Source organism: Galendromus occidentalis, unplaced genomic scaffold (assembly GCF_000255335.2).
Source record: "Galendromus occidentalis unplaced genomic scaffold, Mocc_1.1 scf7180000077497, whole genome shotgun sequence".
NCBI classification, from domain to species: domain Eukaryota; kingdom Metazoa; phylum Arthropoda; class Arachnida; order Mesostigmata; family Phytoseiidae; genus Galendromus; species Galendromus occidentalis.
In genome coordinates this window covers 674,876-694,522 of record NW_003805485.1, presented here as the reverse complement: position 1 = coordinate 694,522, position 19,647 = coordinate 674,876, and the positions used below count along the sequence as shown (strand labels likewise).

The 19,647-nt window shown below is 51.2% G+C and overlaps 5 protein-coding genes across 5 annotated transcripts; 3 read left to right on the top strand and 2 right to left on the bottom strand.

The window, feature by feature from the left end:
• The first annotated feature begins 1,307 nt into the window (after positions 1 to 1,307).
• On the top strand, positions 1,308 to 3,015 carry IscU (Iron-sulfur cluster assembly enzyme). The gene is made up of 3 exons (XM_003746450.2): positions 1,308 to 1,495; positions 2,256 to 2,427; positions 2,513 to 3,015. Exons 1-3 carry the CDS (start codon positions 1,415 to 1,417, stop codon positions 2,725 to 2,727), a joined length of 468 nt encoding a protein of 155 aa, XP_003746498.1. The 5' UTR covers positions 1,308 to 1,414; the 3' UTR covers positions 2,728 to 3,015.
• Positions 3,016 to 3,409: 394 nt separating this feature from the next.
• Bub3 (mitotic checkpoint protein Bub3) lies at positions 3,410 to 5,458 on the top strand. Its single transcript, XM_003746449.2, has 3 exons — positions 3,410 to 3,489; positions 4,130 to 4,444; positions 4,608 to 5,458. The coding sequence occupies exons 2-3, from the start codon at positions 4,137 to 4,139 to the stop codon at positions 5,293 to 5,295; spliced, it is 996 nt and encodes a 331-aa protein (XP_003746497.1). The 5' UTR covers positions 3,410 to 3,489; positions 4,130 to 4,136; the 3' UTR covers positions 5,296 to 5,458.
• Positions 5,459 to 5,797: 339 nt separating this feature from the next.
• On the bottom strand, positions 5,798 to 8,912 carry Ent3 (equilibrative nucleoside transporter 3). The gene is made up of 8 exons (XM_029112374.1): positions 8,698 to 8,912; positions 8,276 to 8,531; positions 8,083 to 8,157; positions 7,696 to 7,964; positions 7,068 to 7,587; positions 6,765 to 6,952; positions 6,368 to 6,608; positions 5,798 to 6,233 (listed from the first exon to the last, which is right to left on the bottom strand). Exons 1-8 carry the CDS (start codon positions 8,872 to 8,874, stop codon positions 5,824 to 5,826), a joined length of 2,136 nt encoding a protein of 711 aa, XP_028968207.1. The 5' UTR covers positions 8,875 to 8,912; the 3' UTR covers positions 5,798 to 5,823.
• Positions 8,913 to 12,153: 3,241 nt separating this feature from the next.
• Syx6 (Syntaxin 6) lies at positions 12,154 to 15,298 on the bottom strand. The gene is made up of 8 exons (XM_003746447.2): positions 15,026 to 15,298; positions 13,822 to 13,900; positions 13,495 to 13,538; positions 13,276 to 13,405; positions 13,116 to 13,187; positions 12,774 to 12,938; positions 12,513 to 12,632; positions 12,154 to 12,268 (listed from the first exon to the last, which is right to left on the bottom strand). The coding sequence occupies exons 1-8, from the start codon at positions 15,052 to 15,054 to the stop codon at positions 12,173 to 12,175; spliced, it is 735 nt and encodes a 244-aa protein (XP_003746495.1). The 5' UTR covers positions 15,055 to 15,298; the 3' UTR covers positions 12,154 to 12,172.
• Positions 15,299 to 15,669: 371 nt separating this feature from the next.
• Tmem18 (transmembrane protein 18) lies at positions 15,670 to 18,123 on the top strand. Its single transcript, XM_003746448.2, has 7 exons — positions 15,670 to 15,737; positions 15,904 to 16,001; positions 16,503 to 16,597; positions 16,854 to 16,922; positions 17,098 to 17,204; positions 17,429 to 17,516; positions 17,660 to 18,123. Exons 3-7 carry the CDS (start codon positions 16,514 to 16,516, stop codon positions 17,792 to 17,794), a joined length of 483 nt encoding a protein of 160 aa, XP_003746496.1. The 5' UTR covers positions 15,670 to 15,737; positions 15,904 to 16,001; positions 16,503 to 16,513; the 3' UTR covers positions 17,795 to 18,123.
• Positions 18,124 to 19,647: the final 1,524 nt, after the last annotated feature.

The following is a 19,647-nucleotide window of genomic DNA, read 5'->3' as shown; positions in this document are numbered from 1 at the left end:
CCCAACTCATAGAGACTCAGTCCAGCTGCACAGATACGCGGTCGGTGTTGCTGCCTGTCACTACTGCTAGCTTCTCTTCACAGTTCACAGCTCCACCTGCCATGTTTACACTGGAGGGCTACCCTCTCCCCTTGTGGTGATAATGTGGGGCCTTCAGCCTTCATGCCGTACCACGAACGTTGGCGCTGCCCAGAGCTCCGGCTCAACTTTGAGACCGTTGCCGCACTGTTTGACGGGCCCTCCAGATCTCGCCCCTGAGCGCGGGGAGTTGTCGGGAACAGTCCCTTGGTCCAGGCCACAGAGCAACTCTGCGCGAGACAGGAGGGAAATCCGTCGCGTCATGGGTCATGGAACGGATCAGGGAGCGCTGCCCGAATCAAATTATACCGCGTCAGAAACCGAGGTATCTGAACATCTCTGAAACTCTGACAATGCCCCTAGCCCAACTCTCGCATGCGGGGGAGCCCTCGACCTTGATTGGCGGTTCATGAGCACACGAGGAGCCTTCCCAGAATGTCCTGTAGTCAGTGCCTCTTCCCAGAACCTACTTAATATGTGCTCTGCATTGATCTCAAACTCACGGCTTCCCCCGTCATCCATTAAAAGCCTTCAACCAGCTGAAGGAGTTGAGAGCGGTGTATAGATTGTCGGTCACAAATTCTTCGCGCTGTCAGTCAGTGACCTATTCTACGAGAGGGAACGTCCGCTCGGAATCACTGGCGATGACGTGCTCTATTCCTCCCCTGGGGAACCACTGGGATCCTCGCGAGCTCTGCAGACGTCGCGGGGAGTCCTTTCGGCTCGATCTCTAACTCGATTCTCCGAGTGAGATTCTCCATGAAATACTAACAGTCCGTGATACTCATGGCAGGATGTCCTCCGAAACATGCGAGAGGAATTTTGCTTCCTCATCGGGGAACTTGGAACCGGTCTTTTTTATTGCAACCCACTTCCCACTTGCAGCGATCGTGGAAACGTCGCCGGTATCAAAGGAAATGACCTTTTGCCGAGTTCGTTCTTTCTTTCTTTGGAAAATGCTCTTCTCGCGTAAGCGACGACCGCCCGATCTGGCTCAGGTCCGGAGACGGCGGGCAGACAAAGATCATCTTCTGAGACTCGGATCCCGATTTCGGCTCCGAGACCCGCCTGACAGATAGACGTTGAGTCTGTCGAGGCAGACTAGAGTCCTTCTTCAAGCTCGAGAGCTTGACTTCGTAAATGAACTCCCCCACTTCCCCCTGCAGCCTCGTCATAAGCCGTATCACATTTTCGATACCGAAATCATGAATCCCACACACCATCGAATCATAATAAAACATCAGACCTGCGCGACTGACTAGTTTGCCTGGACGAGACACAGAAACCACAGCTACCAATTGGATTTCGAGAGAATCTGCGAAAGAAGTTCCCTATAATGCTGTCCCGAGTGATCTCCAAATCTCTGAACTCACTCAAGAGCCCGTTCGGAGGGCAGACAGCCTGTTACCATGAGAAGGTGGGTTAGACATCCGGCCTTATCCTTGGCCTTGAAGTCATAGCATGAAACTTCCGAGAAGCAGTACCGAATCATTGCCATTGCTCTGGAGACTCGACGGAAGTCCATCCGAGGAGAATATTGATCGACCCCCGTAGCGGTTCCGGACCTACTACGTCGCCTGGACCCGTTGGTAGAGTGCGATGGATGTCAGTACATGAGGTGTAGAGGTGTCGGAGAAGTTGAATCTGACGAATTGAACCTATCAGCCATCTCTTTCGGGACCATGCCCCTGTACTGGGCCGGGCCGCTCACTCGCTCCTCGATCAGAGCCCCGACTTCACTAGGAGTGGAATGGTTTGAGTCATGAGATTACGCTCACCTAGGCAGAGACAGAGGCGAATCAGCGAACGCAGTGCTGCGTTCAATAAGCGTGACTGTCATACGATATGGGTACAATGGGTGCGATCCCGAGAGCCTTGTCGAATCTAGGAGGATGGATGGTTGAGACTTCCCGTGTCGATTGAAGTTCTTGACACCATGTGTGATCGTTGATCCTTGATTGCGATGTTGGGAAGTGCGGGCGCGACAAGGCTTCAGAAGGCGCAGATCAGCTCAGCATCGTATCATTGGTCTCAGACGATCCCTGAGTCAGCAGTTCCCTCCCGCATTCAGGAAGTTGCCTCCTTTGACTTCCACGTAGTCATCTCTTGTGCACCTCTGATGGTCTTTCTCAGTTGAGTGGGTTCTCGATCGGATATTGAATGAATTCTCCTCGCAGGTGATCGATCACTACGAGAATCCGAGGAACGTCGGTTCTCTCGACAAAACTTCAAATAAGGTCGGAACCGGACTGGTCGGGGCGCCGGCTTGTGGAGATGTCATGCGTCTCCAGGTGAAGGTTGACGACCAAGGCAAAATAGTCGAAGCTAAATTCAAAACTTTCGGCTGCGGTGAGTGATTTTCGGAACTCAATAATTCCCAGAGGAGGAACTGACAGAAGAGCGATAACTCATTCAAATTGTCTCTCTCTCACAGCCAGTGCGATCGCGTCATCCTCGCTGGCCACAGAGTGGATTAAGGGAAAGACAGTCGACGAAGCCCTACGGCTCAAGAACACGGATATCGCCAAAGAGCTGTGTCTCCCGCCGGTGAAGCTACACTGCTCGATGCTCGCCGAAGACGCGGTCAGGGCTGCTCTTGCGGATTATCGAATCAAGCAGAAACCGGAAGCGGCATCAGATAAGCCATAGCAAGCTCGGTCGCCACGCGACTCCGATGGATCCCTCCAGCCTCAGCTGAGGGACGACTCCCGGGCATTCAGCGCGAGCTTACACCACATACAGATTTGAGTTGTTATCGATGGATCTTAGATTGTAGTCATGCGCACTGACGACTGGCGAAGTTCGGGATTCAGTCCGAAAGAAATCTTAGTGGTTCGACGGGAGTCGCCGCCAACCAATCTGTGATCGGGGAGGCCTTATCATGGGGAAGGTGAGAATCGCCAGATGTTGATGTACATAAATAAAATTCGTTGGTTAGACAAGCGAAAGTGTCTTAAATGCCTCCCCCAGATCGACCATTGTATTATATCGCATCACGTCTCATATCCCCCTGTCTCAAGGGAACAGCTCGATCGTGCTCCTTGATTGTAAATCAGCAATGATGAAATGTCACGGACGAAATTCTTCCTAATGACCCAATAGCTATGCAGAAGGAACAGCCTTCCCCCGTGGTTTTTGAATTCGTGGTTCCTTTCATCACGACGGAGACAGCCCCATTCTCGCGAGTGATGGTGGCGGTGATCGCCGCGTTGAGCTCGGTGATCGCCGCGTTGAGCTCGGGTCGCTGCTCTCATCGCCCGCCTAAAGAGCTCCCGATGACGAAGCGTCAAGTCCCCCACAAGTGTCGGTGGCTGAAGAAAACATTGATTCGGTGCCGCCGCTATCATTGTTCGAAGCGTGTTTTTGAATGAAGTGTTCTATCGGACCTCCTCTGTCGTGAATTGATCATCTGTGAGTAATCCCGTGGGATCTATGGGGAGCCTTGGGAAGCCACGGAAGGAGCTCGATCACTCGCATATCAGGAGCCCGCATCTGTTCGATTGACCGGTAAACCGTTGGATGGCGCGAAGACATCCCTGCGAGTCCGCCTGGAACGGTCCATACGGGAGAACTCCGACATTTACCGCTTCTCCACGTCCAGATTTGGTGGTGACGTTCCGCATTTTGTTCCCCTTGAAATTCCCGATTCGAGGGCTCTATCTACTACGATGTGAACGCTAAAGACATCGTAGCCCGCCGAGCGACATGGTCATGCCTAAAGTTTTGTTTGAGCACCTGAGACTACCACAATCCCCGTCTATATAGATACGACGGAGAATCGTACATATATCTCAGGAGTAATGGTCTCGGCCGTCTCCGCAGTAATCGAACATTGCCTCGAGCTTGATAGTTTGAGACAATATTGCTGCTCGACATCGCACATTGCCGGCGGCTGGAGCGTTCGAGGCGAGAATCGAAGCGGAGTAGCGATGGAGCAATATCCTGGAGCGAATGATCGGAATTCGAACTTTCCCCAACTAGATAATCAGCCACTGCATCATCTAAAGAATATTACTTCGATCGAGATTGAGTCTTCAGAAAACTCTTGCAGGTCAGAAATGTCCGGCGAGCCTACGCAGAACGAGATCGCTCTGCAAGACTGTCCCACGGACGGGATCTCAGCTGTCAAATTCAGCAACTCTTCAAATCAGTACCTCCTCGCCTCCTCGTGGGATGAGTACGTCCGCGTTTATGACGTTCAGCAGGATCGCTGCAAGCACAAATTCGACCACACGAGTCCAGTTCTAGACGCATGTTTCTACAACACTACCCACATCTGGAGCGGAGGTGCCGATAAGACGGTCCGCCTATTCGACCTCCATTCCGGGGCCGATCTCCGGGCTGGAACACACGACGATGCGGTTCGGTTAGTCCTGCGTTTTTTGACCTTCTAGTGCGTCAAATTGAATCGCATGCCCCGGATACCTTGACGGATCGGATCGTATTCGGAGCGATTCGTTCCGGTTGGGGGATCGGATTCCTGATCGGAATGGATGGAGATCGTGGAAATTCACTCGATCGTTTTTCAGATGTGTTGAGTACATCCCAGACGTCAATCAGATCGTGACGGGCTCCTGGGACGGAAACATCAAACTGTGGGACCCCCGACGACCGGTGGGAGCCGTGAGCACGCACGCCCAGGATAACAAAGTCTACACTCTCGCAGTTTGCGGAGAAAGACTAATTGTAGGCACCGCGAACCGCAAGATCCTCATCTGGGACCTCAGAAACATGGCCTACGTCCAGCAGAAACGGGACTCCTCGCTCAAGTTCCAGACGCGGGCCATTCGAGCTTTCCCCGATCTCACGGGCTACGTGCTATCATCGATCGAAGGCCGAGTAGCCGTCGAGTACCTCGACCCGTCGCCCGACGTACAGAAGAAGAAATACGCCTTCAAGTGTCACCGAACGAAAGAGAACGGCATCGAGAACATTTATCCAGTCAATGCGATCGCTTTCCACAGCAAATACGGCACTTTCGCGACGGGAGGAAGCGACGGGTTCGTGAACATCTGGGACGGCAACAACAAGAAACGTCTCTGTCAGTTCCATAAATTCCCAAGCAGCATCGCATCCTTATCTTTCTCGCCCGACGGTAGCATGCTAGCTATCGCCTCGAGTTTCCAGCATGAATACACCTTGGATCCGAATGTCGAGCCCCCGCCCGACCAGATCTTCATTCGTCACGTCACAGACCAGGAAACGAGACCCAAATGAAGCCCCCCTCTTCGGATAATTGCCTTCCTATTGTACAATATATCGAATTATTCCTCCATAATCCTCCCGCCTTCAAGAACTCGTATACGAATACGGCAGGGGGAAATATGGAGCTCCGGAACGTAGACTCAGACCGACCGGCTATTACTCACCATGCCTGGACGTCCATGAAAGCCAATAGATGTTTGCGCTTCGGTCCTGATTTCCGGGCTGTCGGTTCGACGGGGAGTCCGATCATAAGTGAAATATACGAGACAAGATTTCCGGCGAAGATACCCTCTGTTATTTTTTCCCACATCGAAAACAACAATTCAAAGGCGAACAACAAGAAGCGTCATCTGCGAACGCCTCGCTTTCGATCCTAGAGGCATCCGTGGCTTTCAAGTGTAATAATTATATTATCATCGATTTAAAGTAGGTACTACGATATGGAGCTTGGTATTCGACGGCCAGGGATCCGAGATTCGCTCCTTCATATGATAAGACTTATTGTACAGTGATGCAGCATAGCGATGATGATCGCTCCATCTAAATTTGGCCATTCGGTTCAACAGTGGTAAAGTTCAGATATGTCGAAATGGTCGTCAGCATAGCCGTCGGTGTTGAGGCGGAGACGGTGCTTTCCGGCGTTGCCGTTGTAGTTGAACTTGTCGTCGACGAGTTCATCATCGCCCCTACGGTCTTGAGGATAATCGAGGTCGCATTCGTTAGATGTGTGCTTAAGAGCTCCGTCGGTAGCGGAGTGGGCAAAGCCGTCGCTCGCACAACTCCAGCCGCCGTAGAGATCGGAGCGCTGAAGCCAGCATGGAAAAGAGTCGGGTGCTGCATCGATGCGCATGGTTCATTGGTTCGCATTTTTTTCACCCAACCCTGTATGAGGTAGGCTACGAGAGAGCCTGTTGTCAAGCCCACGCTGTAGCTGAGCGTCATTATGTTCCCTGCGGAGGACAATAAGATCGAGGAACAATGGATGAGACCAGTTACGGAGAGGAACTGTCGCAGACTTCCAACTCTTGTTTCATAATCGGTGTATCAGGGGGCTCATGACCGGGGATTTCTGGCGCAAACTCACCTGTCAGCTCTCGGTACTGATGCGGAACCTTGCTTGGAGCGACAATCATGGGAACGCTTCCTAGAACTCCGTTACTCACGCCGAGCACCAGAGATAGAATCATTGACCACATATCGTCGAGAGCCGTCGTCTTCGCGCTCGGCAGAGCGCACATGGCGATCCATGGCACGAGTATCACTCGCCCCAAAGAGTAGTATAACATTGAGTTTTGGCTAAGTTTATACGAGAAGGATGCGAGCATCTGGAAGAGCGGCAACGAAAATCAGTTCAGAACAGCGTCAACGATCGGGATGATCACAGAAAAATATTAGGATCCGAGTCGATCGATCCGAGCCGATCCCCGGAGTCGAGATCATGGTCGTGCGAGTTCGAGCGATTGAGGTTCTTCCGAACTGACCTTGCCACAAAAATCAGAAACGTTGAAAATCGCCATAAGAATCACAGGCATCCAGCTGCCGAGGCTACACGAAACTATTTGGGACTCAATTCCGGGGAAAAGGCAGAGTGTGACGAAGTACGCCAAGGCAATACTCAGCATATAAGGCCAAACGGACCGGGCGACTTGGAAACGGTCCGTGAAGCCCTCTGTAATGAGATGGGTCCGCTCAGTCTTCGCTAGAGAATAATTCGAACCGAATAGGAATCTACCGTCGAAGTACTATCCCTCGTTTCCACGGGGAAGCTTGCGGAGCCGACTCACTTTTGATGGCTCTCAGCCACTGCACGCGTTTCGTGGCAGCGGTGCCTCTGATTTTCACTACAACGTCTTGTACTTTGAAACGATGACGGCCCTCAGACATGTCGAGATCGTTGCTCGAGAGCCACCTGATCTGATGCGCTGCCAATCCATAATTCGCCAGCTCCTCTTCAATCTGGAACGGTTCCGAGTCCTCAATGCCATGATAGCTCAAACAGACACGATCCGCCGTTGCGGGGACCGCATCAACTCGAATTCTTGATATTGGCCAAACGAGATCTCTGGCTGTCGACGTCAGGTTGAAGGTCTGCATTGAGACATTTGATGATGATTGATTGATTGATTTATTAACCATCCCTGGTGTTACAAGATTGTGAATCACCTGGCGAGGATCAGCGAGAGGTTCGGACAGAAGATTCACGTCCCCGGTCTCGACGGTAGGAGAGGTCGGAGGCGACCTGAATGAGAGCACCGCGTTCTGAGGGACTCTCGGAGATGCTCCATCATCATCCGCCGTGTCAACCTGGATTCGAGAGAACTCGTTATCCGCCTCCTGTCGGCTGGGTCGATGAGTACCTACTATGGATGTTTACTGGAACCCGATTCAAGCGAGCGCATTGGGAGGCTTTACCAAATGCACATCTTCGGTATCGTCCTTGTTCAAGAGTTCGCTCCGCACCCCCGACTGAAGCTGGTCGCTGAGAAACACTGTGTTCGGAGTGCAGTGCTGACGGAGGTAATAAGTAACGAAGGCACAGCTCTGCAGTTTTGAATAGATGATTATGCATGACACGATTAGGACTACTGATATGAAGAAGAACAGCATCGTGTTGATTCTTTCGTCCTTCAACAGGAACTTTGTCGATATGCGATTCAGCGACGCAATCAAACCCGCGGCGCCTGGGAAAAAAATTATTTTCGGTACGACTCGCTTTCTGAGAATGGGAGGGAAGGGAAGCAAACCGCGCGTATGGATCTCTCACCCGTCTTCATAAAGTCAAAAGACAGCTTGACTCACTTTCTCCTGTCATCACGGCCTGAGTGTAGCGCGCGGGAAGCATGCTGGTGTATCCGTAGAAACTCGACTGTTGCACTGCACGCAGAATATAGAATCGAGTCATCTCGAAGTCGGGAGAGGAATAATCCTCTACCCTAATAAGGAGCTGCGGAATATACGCCTCATACCTAAGAAAACCTCCTCCAGAACGAACCTGTGCATCCGAATGCGACGATCGCTACCGCTAGCAGGTTTACGGCGTATCCCGTATCGTGGTCGAATACATCCCATCCGATTTCGAATAGAAGAACGAAGACCAACGTCACGCACGAGACGACGTAACCGAACGCAATTCTTGTCGTGAAAGGAAGAGCCTCCACGAGAACGTTGTTGATGCATACGGCAACAAAAGCGACGAGAATGTAGCATAGAGACATGTCAAAAAGTATCAACGTTTTGGGGTACTTGTCCTGGAAGATAAGAACGCTTTTGTCGGGGGGAAATTCGACGGACTGCCCCATATCTGTATGGTCGGTCAGATAACCCGTCCCGAAAAAGCATCGAGCCCGCGTGAGCTCATCATGGGCTCTCTACCATCCCACGTCAATTGGGAGGGCATCGCGCAAGCGATCTTACCTGGAAGTAGTCGCAGGCTGTGATGAACGAGTTGTAAGGTACAAGAAAGCCGATACCGGCGAGCACTAGGCCTAAATAAACTAGGTGATAGTTGTCACGCGGCGCATCGTGATCCCGTTCCGGACCGCGCTGCCGCCGGTTGAGTTGAACGTAACCCCTACTGAGGTTTTCATCCATGATTTGCCTGCGTTGAGAGCATTCCTCGCTCCAGCAGCTGCTTCTGCTCTCGTTGCTGGTGGTGCTGCCGCTGCTGCTCCCGCAGCTGAGGACCGAGGACAGCTCAGAATTCCGTGTGAGGGTAAGTGAGAGGGAGGGCTCTCCGTCTAGGATGGCGCAAATCTTCCCGCATCTACAGGATCCTGAATTCGGTGCCGATGTGACGGAACCGCAGAATTCGAATGGAAACCCTCCGTTTCGGAGAATATTCGTGCTCCACCCCTCGTTCGACGGGAGTTGGGGGCAGCAGAGGAGCTCCGTGAAATCGCGCGATTCCTTCCGAGGAGAAGCTCGTCAAGGGTATCGAGTTGCTCGAAATGTTTCGGGCCATTCCAGCCGGACTCCAGTCGATCCACAATTCGAGTCGAGTCAGGCGATTAGCGTCGGTCGCTCGCTGAGAAACGACTGTTGCCGAAACTTACTTAGGCCTTAATTCATGTATCTATGATTGCTCCAGGCTCGGATTCCCGACCAGAAGTGGAGACGTAGGGAAGGAGGCGGAGTGTTTTCCCTCAAGCAGAGACGCTGACACCGCATGTTCATACGAGCGCTTTGATACGTGCACTTTTCCTCTACAACCGAAACAACATGGGAGGTTCCATATGAGACGACATCGACAATGGAGAGTTTTGAGAAAGTGTCGAACATTCTGACAGTGATCTCGTGGGTCTCTGGGGTGCTGAAGTCCAAATCCGAGACCCGGATCGCTTCCCTCGCAGATTTTGAATCTTTATCGCTCGTGCGCTAAGAATGCAAGTCGACTTTCTTCCGCAACGTCGACCCGAGGACGTCGAGAACAGCGATGGAACCTCACTCTCTCAAGACACCCCTATCATCTCTCCAGACGGATCGCCGATCGAAGGTCTTTGCAACCCATTGTGGGGTCCTGAGTCACTGTTCAAATGTGAGCGTTGCGGAGGGTCCTATTCCACCGCCGTCTTTCCCACGAGTGCCACCGCAGGAGGCGATATATCCATCGTTGGAACGAGATGCGTTTGTCGACTTGGTGACGTTAGCGTAGAATCCCAGATCGATTCACAATCGTCGTTCGAAACCGACTGGATCGAGAATTCCAGTCTCATGTCGGAGATTTCCGCCCTCCTTGATGACGAGGAACTCCGAGCGGTTTTCACGATAGCGGATTCGCAACATTCTGAGGGTAATCCACTCGATTCGATGGAAGAAGATTCCCTCGTCAGTCTGGAGAAGAGCGAGCTGTTCTTCTACGAGAACCCGTTCCGTCCAGACGTAATTTCCAGCCCGATGAATCGTGAGGTGGACAACGCAGAGTTCTTCAACGTGGACGAAACGCCTCGTTTCGTGAGAATGAACTTCGAGTGTAGAGACATGACTCGAAGAATTGAAGGGGATCAAGATTGTTCTGAGAATGTTTCCGCGGAAACTCTCCGCGTAAAGGATATCAGATCTTCAGCGAGGAAGGAGCAGAGAGTGACGACGGTGGGGAGCAAGAAGACGGCGAAAAGAATCCGATCTCTAACAGGGAAGTGGAGGATCATGGAGTTTCATCTGAAGGAGTCGAGCATCAAACTTTACCTCAAACGCGAGGTGTCTCGGGGGCGGGCGGTGACGAAAGTTCGTACGACGTCACGAGTCCGGTGAGTTCCCGCTCATAGACGCTGCAGAGGCCGCATATCCCGTTCCCGGAAAAAATCCAAAAACCTCCTTTGTGCTGTTCGGAGGATCAGAAGTGGACCGGAGAGTGGGAGTCAGTGTGGAGCAAATGACCTTGTGGAGTACTCCTCGTGAACGATGCGCCGCTCGAGGGGGCTCTCGCGTTGTATGAAAGCTGTATCTACCTTAATTCCGTTGATTTAGTGAACATCGATTCTTGTACCACATCGACTGTTTACATGACTCGTTCGAGCGCGCAGAACAGAGGAAAGTGTGAATAAATTCAGCGTCGAATTTCGCACGAAAGGTGTGTTTCGCCTCTCGTGCCAACGGCAGTTAATGATGATATGACTGTGCTCGAGAATATTTCGGTGTTTTCCAATCTGATTGAATTTGGAGGGGATGCTCCAATCGACGCTCACCCAAAGCGAAGGCTGGATTATCGTGGGGTATGCCCTCCAATTAGAGGGATTGCCGGCGGAGGAATGAGAACCATGATTCCATAAAGTTCAATATATTTCGACTTTATTGTAGCATCTCTTCTCCAGGGAGGCGAGTCACTCGTTCCGAGTATAACCCCCTTATCTGCATAAGAACAGAGTTTTCTCGGCTTCGGAATGCAACAAATGTATCATGAGAAATCCAAGTATCGTTGTAATGTGCTATGCTCCCGCGGGAGAGATTGGTTCACATTGAGAAATACCCTTCGGAGGAATTCAACAGAGGCCTCGGACGAAGCATAAATTGGGAGATGGCGAGTTTCGATCCCCACGGATCGGCGACTCAAATTCCCAGAGCAATGACTAAGGATCGTCAGCGAGATTCACGGAAAGACGATAATAGGAGGACAGCAACACCAGAGGAGATTTTCCAGGCGACGCCTACTATCCTTCAGTGAAAATGTAGAAATAATTCGAAACGACGCATTATCTGGAATCGCGCTGTTCAGGCCATATGCCAATTTTTCTACGGCTACTCCGGTCTACTCCTACTCACAACCGCGGTTGCTTCGTCAGAAGGCTCAAAATACGAGACATATTCGAATCCAAAGTGAGCGGCGCCAAGCATCAGAGAGGCGTCTTCGAAAAACAATGAAGAGAAGGGTAAGAAAATCTCAGCAGATTGAATCTCATGCCGTGGTGTTCTTCAACCAGTGCTTGAGCTGCGAGCAACATTCGCAGGATCACGGCGCAGTCGCAAGATTGTATAGCAAAAAGTCTCACTCTCGACAAAACACTTGGGAAGAACGCTCAGGATCTAGCTGAGTGAAAAATTCATTACGCAAGCTACAGCGAGCCCGAAAGCTCAGGGCTGGAAGGTCCCGGGAGGCCCGGTTCTGGATTCTCCCGCCCCACCCGGAATGAATATCTTTGGTGCAACACAGAAGGGTGAACTATGGGATACGCTATAAAAAGTGTCCGCGTGGTGTTCGCGTTTGTTCAGGGGTGTTCTATTAAAAGTGGTCGATAAACTCTGGAGGGAAAATGAAAAAATCGAACTATCGAAGTTACACAATAAATCATTGGCTATCGATCACGGTGAGAGATGTCAACGAGTTTGCTTCCGAGTATAATCAGGTTGCAACGGCCGCACTCTCCTGAGGATCATCTTCTCCCTCTCTCACTTCCTACAGGACGATGAGTAGCGTTATGACGAAGATCAGAATACACGTCAACAGAATTATCGCGAACCACTGACGCCGATCGTTGGACATGTTCAGGACCTGCGGAGTACAATATCGATGTTGAGCGTGACCATTCCAGAATCCGCAAATGCCTGTGACACCCTGATGCTCAGAGGGGCAAGTTTTTTGAGAATGGAAACGTTCGTCGTTCGTGGCGGGAAAAAAGCGAAACGCTCGAAGAGTGACGCACTCCTCGTGGCATCGGCAGGGAAAGGCTCGAGAAGAATTATTTGTTTTGGGGGCTATCGCTCTCAAAATCACACTCAAAAAGCGCTCCACCTACCTTCGCCATTTTTTTCAGCGCTACATCGACTTTATTCTGCGTTGATTCTATGTCGTTGCCGAGGTCGTCGAGCATCATGTTCTGTTCGTCCAATTCAGAGTTGATCTGTTTCGACATCACCTGCGGGGAGCGCGATCAGCCGTCACTCAGAGGAACGAAGCAGCCGTGACGACGCGTCGTCGTCGACGGGAGACCATTGAAATCAGCTGACCGCACACCTTATTACGCTCCGAGCGAAAGGTCGTGGACCGAATGTCTCACCTTCAATGTACCGACTGTGGTGTGTATCTGATCTAACTCGTGTTCCTGCTGATTCATGAGGCCACGCTGGATTTGAGACGCACGCCCCGCCATAACTCGGTGTTCCGGAGATTCTTCGTTCCGGAGCGATGTGTAGCCCGCACCAGCGCCTCTCCCGAAAAGATCCTGCCAAGAGCAACTCCTATTGAAGACATATGATGCGGGATCGAGATCTCCCGGGAATTTCGATCCAAGCCCCGTCGGATTGAATACCGACTGAGAAGGCTTTTCGTGAGGGTGCACTCGCCGGGAATGCGAGAAATTCCCAGGGAATCTTCCCGGAAATTCGGAACTGATACGTACCATTCCTGGTGGTTTTTTCTTTGGTTTCTTCTGATTGTCTGGTCCCATAACAGCTTCTTTCATCTGATAAACCTGCAATATTCCGGAGTAGATGCAACTGACTCAAACAACGTCGATATGACTCAGATTGCGATTGAAAGGATGACCCTTAAATGTGTACCTCATTCTTCACGGCTCCGATAAATTCCTTCCGCGCGAGGACCTCCTCGGATGTCAGTCTATATCGGCGTATATTTTTCTCAAGATTCGATACGGTCTCTTCGAGGTCCTCCACGTCCCAATCGATCGATCTGTCGGAGAATCAAATTCCAGGAGTCCTGAATGATAGCTTGCTGAACTCTGAAGACACATCGGCGATCGATAAGAAGTTCTGACTCACCTCAGCGCGTTCCGGAGTTCGTTAGAAGTCCACTCCACCTCTTCCTGTTGGTAGCAAGATTATTGTGTCATGAAACAATTCCACGGGAGTAGACCGGAACGATTGTGGTTTCTACCACGAGCGCATGCGTTCCCCCCGAGGATGAATTCGATCATAGAATCAGATTCCGAGAAATCGATCGAAGAAGAATCATTGCGAGATGTATGAATGCTTCGTCCAAAGGGACAGATACGGAGTGAAGCAGAGGAAACGGATAGCAGGTTTTATGTACTCTCGAAATCATCTATTTGCTATCCGAACTACGGATTCCGGAAACAAGTAATATACCTTCGATCTGCTCTGCAGCTTAAGCTGAGACCATTGGCTGTAAAGGAGACGGCTCTTTTCCAAGGCGCGGCTAATGTCCCTGAAGCAATAGGTTAAGAGTAAAGATGAGAGAGGAGGAAGCGTTATAGGGGTTCACATGGAATCGACTCGGATAGCAGCAGAGCGTAATCATCGTGGAAGCTCATCCGACTTCAGCTCGGCAGGTGTTTGCGGAATAATCGAGGGATTCGGGGAAGTTGAGGAATGGTGTCCATAAACAAAAACATCCACCGGGCAGCGCGGACTACCACTTACTCAGGCGCATCAAGAGAGCGGTCCAGAAAAAAAAGCTCCCCATTCTGAAAGCTGAGCTTTCAGTGATTGGAGCCCCCGCGGTTCTCAAGGCACCAAACGTGAAGCTCGCTAGCGGCTCAAATCTTTGATGGACGCCTCATTTACAGTCTGCCTTGCTTCGGATCGTAACCGCTCCCGAAGCCTACACCGAAGCGACTACGAAAAACGCACCGATTGCTTCACGATAAACTGCGAACATCGTCTGATGATGATGATTGATAATTTATAAAATCATGCGGAGAAGATTGGGAATTTTCATCAACAACCATTGCAATCTTCGCAATCGGTTGTCAGCGTGACCGGAGCGGAAAGACTCCGAGTTTTGCAACCTGACTCGCCATAATGGCTTGACAAGACACCACCGTTGGGAGCATCGAAGTCTGCGGAAGCGAGCGATCACGGACGGTAAGGATCGATGGAATACAGCTGTCAAGGTTGTCTCAGGAAGTTCCCGGAAAATTTCGGGAATTCTCCCCCAAGAATCGTCGCCCACAACCCACAACGAAGATCGTCCCATCTCGACCGAAGAACTCACAGGTCGGAAGGAAGTGCCGTCGATGACTTTCAAGCGACAGATATCTGATCTATAAAGAATTGCTGGGCCTTTTTGTTCACCCCAATCGAGGAATTACGCGGATCCGAGCAGTCGTGATCGCCCCTCTCGATGATTCGGAAGCCAAGTCTACTTAGCAAGCGACGGCCAGGCAAATACACAAATGTCAAAAGGCTCAGAGCAGGCTTCAAAATGTAAATAATAGCATGCGAGAAGCTCTTGCAGTAACAACGCGATCGAGCCTAACCTGAGAGAGCTTAGAAAGCGTGATAGTGGGCACGCTCGAGCGTCGCGCAACGTACTTTCGGCAAAACTTACTCCTTGCACGTAGGATACGGGTCTTCCATGATAACTGTTCAATCTGTTCTAAAACAGCACCACCATTCCCTCAGAACCAGCTGTCTGTCCGCAGCACGACTGACTGAACTGCTGTTGATGATGACATCACTTGCTAAAGCCCCCTCGCCCCCTCCTCGAAGGCTCCGGGCATACTGAAAGATCCTGAGATGGGAGTCGGGAGTGGACCGTGATGCGAAACGATTCCCCCGCGACTTGTGACGAATCAGAGACTGGGAGTGAAGAGGTGGAAAACCTGTTCTTGGAGCGATAGTGGCGATCCGAGAGCGCTCCGAGGGTGCGGAGCGTTTGGCGGGAAATTTCAAAAAAAATTACAAACGAACATTCTCGGGGACTGTCAAGCGGATCGAATGGATAACGGAAACATCTATCAGACTCCGGATCACCCGGTCGACTGGAGCGACGCACGAGGATAGTCACATCCGTCATCCTCGCGGATCGAAGCTGAGGAAAAGAACACGGTGTTCTTTCTGCGAAGGACAGAGCGCGCCAAGTTCGAATGTCTGTCAAAATCAAATTCATTCTGGTGATCACTTTCGGAAATGAAGACTTGAGAAGCATCGAGCCCTTCAAGAAGCTTCCGTCTGCGCCGCCGTTCCTTTCTTGGTTGTTCGGTGAAAATTGTTTCGGCCAGTCCAAGGCGGTACATTGAATCGACTCTCGGCTTCGTCGAGTGAGTTTTTATTGTTTACAACCGCTCATTCCGTTCTGCGCCAGGCTGCGCGTTGCTCGGCCAGCTGATGAATCGTGCCGATCAAGCTCGGCGGCCTGAATTGAGCGTCTCGATTTGCAGCAGTGTCGGCATTTGCGCGCAGAGTTCTCATTCAATGTTTTGACAGATTCCTCCGAGAGACGTATAGAACTTCCGTGAGTCTAGTCATCGGAAGACGGCGTCTGAGGTGACGGGAGTCTTCGGTCGAGGAGCGGCACGGTAAAGGTAATTATACCGACTCTGTGCTTCGGATACCGGATAGCAACTCCCCACTCTAGCGATTCGGCATCGAGGAAGACCCTCGAGCCTGCTCATTTTTCCATGCTGATGGGATCGATGGAGCGAAATCGAATTCGGATCGAAGTTTCCTGGTGTACGTGTAGTGTGGTCGCGATCTGTCCGAGCAGGAAGATCTGAAAGCTCTCGCAGCGTCGATGTCCGGAAGTGTCGAGCATCATCTTACGATCGGCGATCTCGCGCTCTGACATATCCGATTCTCCAGATCAGGCATCGGAGTGAACATAGTGTGCCGCTTCACCGAGTCAATAGCTGTGCGGGAATTCGGTATCCGTAGGTGTACATCCGGAGAATAAGATTGAAGAATAGACGGCTCTAAGTCTCTGACGGGTTTTTGGATCGTCGTACCGGAATTGTGAGATATGCAGCTTCTCCTGACGGTCTCCTTCGCGATCCACGGACCGTAGATAACCGCTTTCCTCTATTCAGACGGGTCAAACATGGCAGCTCGGGAGCATTTTGAGGATCCTCACTTCGAGGAGGTTGTTCCGACTGAGTTCTCTATGGGCCTCATCATTAGCAAGGTTGGTATCCTAGGGAGAACAGACTGATCACGCAGAGGAGAATGTCTCTCATCCTTCAGTGCTAAGTTGGTTCCCTCTGGAAGAGCTTTCTCTGTCCGGGGGGGAAATGTTTTCCCAGCCTTTCGGACGTTTCCTCTGAGATCATTCGTGTGACGTTCTGATAGCCGAGAGACCCTCTGGGTCGAAACAATCCGAAAGGGAATAGGTCACACCAGGAACTGCTCGCGTAGTCGCTCATGGCGTGAATCAATTTCAGGTCGATTTCCGAGAGCCTTGGATCATAGGACTTGTGGCCTTCCACTGTACCATGCTATTCTTGTCTGTGGTGAGCTGCTGCCCTAGAAACGCTTCATATCTCACAATTTCACACGAGATCAAAAACGACTCTCCGACTTTGCAAGACCAGTTTAACGCGGACCGATCATCGACTGCGGAATTCCGCGTCTGTGCCGCGGAGCATTGGAGGAGCGGTTGAATATTTCTATGTTCTTTGATTACAGACCACAAGATCAAGGAACAATGTTCAGATGATTCTCTTCAGCATAATGCTCGCTCTCGTTTATTTCTCTGCGACCGTGAACGAATGGGCGGCTCTGAATTGGAACAAGTGAGCATTCCGTTCCACTGTATTCAAGCTACTTACTTTATAGTATCGAGATCTGAGGTCCCTGCTTCCCTTCGGCGGATTCCCCCTAACACATCTGACCATGAATCCTCCTTTTAGAGAGGATCTGCCGCTGAAAGTCGAATCGATTTCAAATTTTAATTACGCAAGGGGATGAGATGAATGATTTTGGGTTAGATTGTGAGTCTGACGGAAGAAATTTCCAGGTTCAGCAAATACCAGTACTTTGATTCCAACGGATTCTTCATCTCGACCGTGTTTTCGGTACCGCTGCTCCTCAATTGCCTCTTCATGGTGAGTGAAGCCTGACCTCAGTCAGTTATCACGAGAGAGGAATTCCCGAGGTATCCGAGTGTTTACTGCGATCAGAATTTCTGGCTCCAGAACATTCGGTAGTTTTGTATCTCGGAAGTCGAGTTGACGATCTCTCTTCACAGATTGGACAATGGCTCTACCAGGCGCGAGATTTGATGGTGGACCTCCGCAAGGTTCAGCTGAAGAAACGGCGACGAGATCAGCATCCGATAAATTATCGAGAACAATATGATGGGAAGGCATCGAAAGATGCTTGAAGTTTTTTCTCCGCCCCAGCTCGAACCAAAGTTCCAAGTTTGAAGATGCTCGTGCCCTGTAATTGTAAAAATTGTGTCCCTAGTTTGTGTTGGGTCTCCGTCCGGAGACCTTCATAGGGTTCAGCCATCTGTAAACAGAGATGTCATGCTGTGAAACACAGGCCACCTCCTATTAGTTTTATGAAGCGCCGCCATTACCACCATTGCCCCCGGAAAATCAGACATTCCGTCGGTTTTCTATAGGTACCGCTCAGTGCGTCGGGCCTTAGCCGTTTTCCTGATGCTCCCAATCGCAGAGAATGCTCGAATAAAGAGTACGAGTTCGGTGATCGATAGGTGCGGCCCCTTTTCAACAGCTGATCCGCGCCACGAGTAAGTTGGAGACTCGATTCGCAGACCCTATACCCTACCGCAGCTCCAGGTGAATCCCGGGAAAATCTTTCCCAACACTTCGGTAATGATGATATTCGTGCCCGGCAATCACCGAGGAGAGGTTTCGGATCGCGCATGCGGCAGGTTGAGCTTGACCTTACCGAAGTATTCGATTGTTCCCGCGCAATACGAGCGATTCCGGATCGAGGGCGTTTTTCTGATAGGTCACTTTCCGAAAGATCAACGCAAAGAGTATAGAGACACGGGAAGGTCGGGGGTTCGACCATAAATTGAGGAGCATGAGGGGGAGTCCCGGAAAGCCTGACGGGTAACTCAATGGACCGTTCCAGGCACGGACTGACGGTCTGACGTTCCAGATGTTCTCCCGCTAGATGAGCGAGTCAGAGCGACGCCCGCCCTCTATGAGTTCATGCTCTCAGAACAAGACAATGGAATGGAAGTTCCAATCCATAGGAGTTAATGAGAGTCGGAGTCTGCCGAACTCAGGGTTCCTCGTTTGCCTTGATAGAACGAGCACGAGCATCGAAGCCTACGCAGAGAGTGCTCCGAAGTGGAATGAAGTGAATTCTGATGGAGACAATCTTTGAACGTTCGCGGAAGATCTCTGCGAGGACATCTTTCTCTCCTCGTGACAGCTGATCCGTGGTTGACAACGGATTCCTCGGACACGTATGGGCTAGCCTCTCATGAGCCGCGCCGATATACGGAAAGGAAGCCATCGAGCGAATGAATGAGTGTGCGATGTTGCGGAACGCGCTGCGGACTTCAACCCTATCCGTCTTTACAGTGTCCGTAGTTCTGTTGCAGTGAACGTTTTTGGTAGCGCATTTAATGGCGTCCGTGATGTGCAGAGCGGAGAGAGCGATTCGACAGCTCAGCTCGGTGAACGAGCGCGTGAGTGAGTCCACCCGACCGACCGTCAGTATTTCGACGACGAGTGAGATGACTGAAATTTCCGCAACGGCAGCCTCACTGCCCGCGCGAGCCGGTCAATGCCCTCGTGTTTACCACTCCCGTCAGCGGTGCGACGACACCAGTGCCTCTGACTCTTTGCCTCTCAGACCGAGGGACCGACTGGCTCGTTGCTTTGCCGATCGCGGACCTTCGACTAAGACTCTTCAGCGCCTGCTCGTGACCGTAGGTCGTTGTTCCATGAACCTCAAACCCTGTTGACTGTCGTCTGGCGGGCATTTCCATAGATCTCTACGAACCCGGCGAGAATCAATGTTCGAAAGTTCCAGGAAGTAGTCCGGCAGAGCTCGGGCGTCAGCGAGAGCGCAGAAAAGCCTTGCATCGCGAGAGCGGACATTCCTCCTTTTTAGGTGTTCAGTTCCCCAACCATCGGCGATTTGAGTCAAGCTACAATTTGCCGTCCCGTGGTGGCGAAATTACGATCATTAGTCGCCAACCGTATCTCATCTTGAGTTCTCCCGATTATATCGACGCCCCATCTGCGGGTA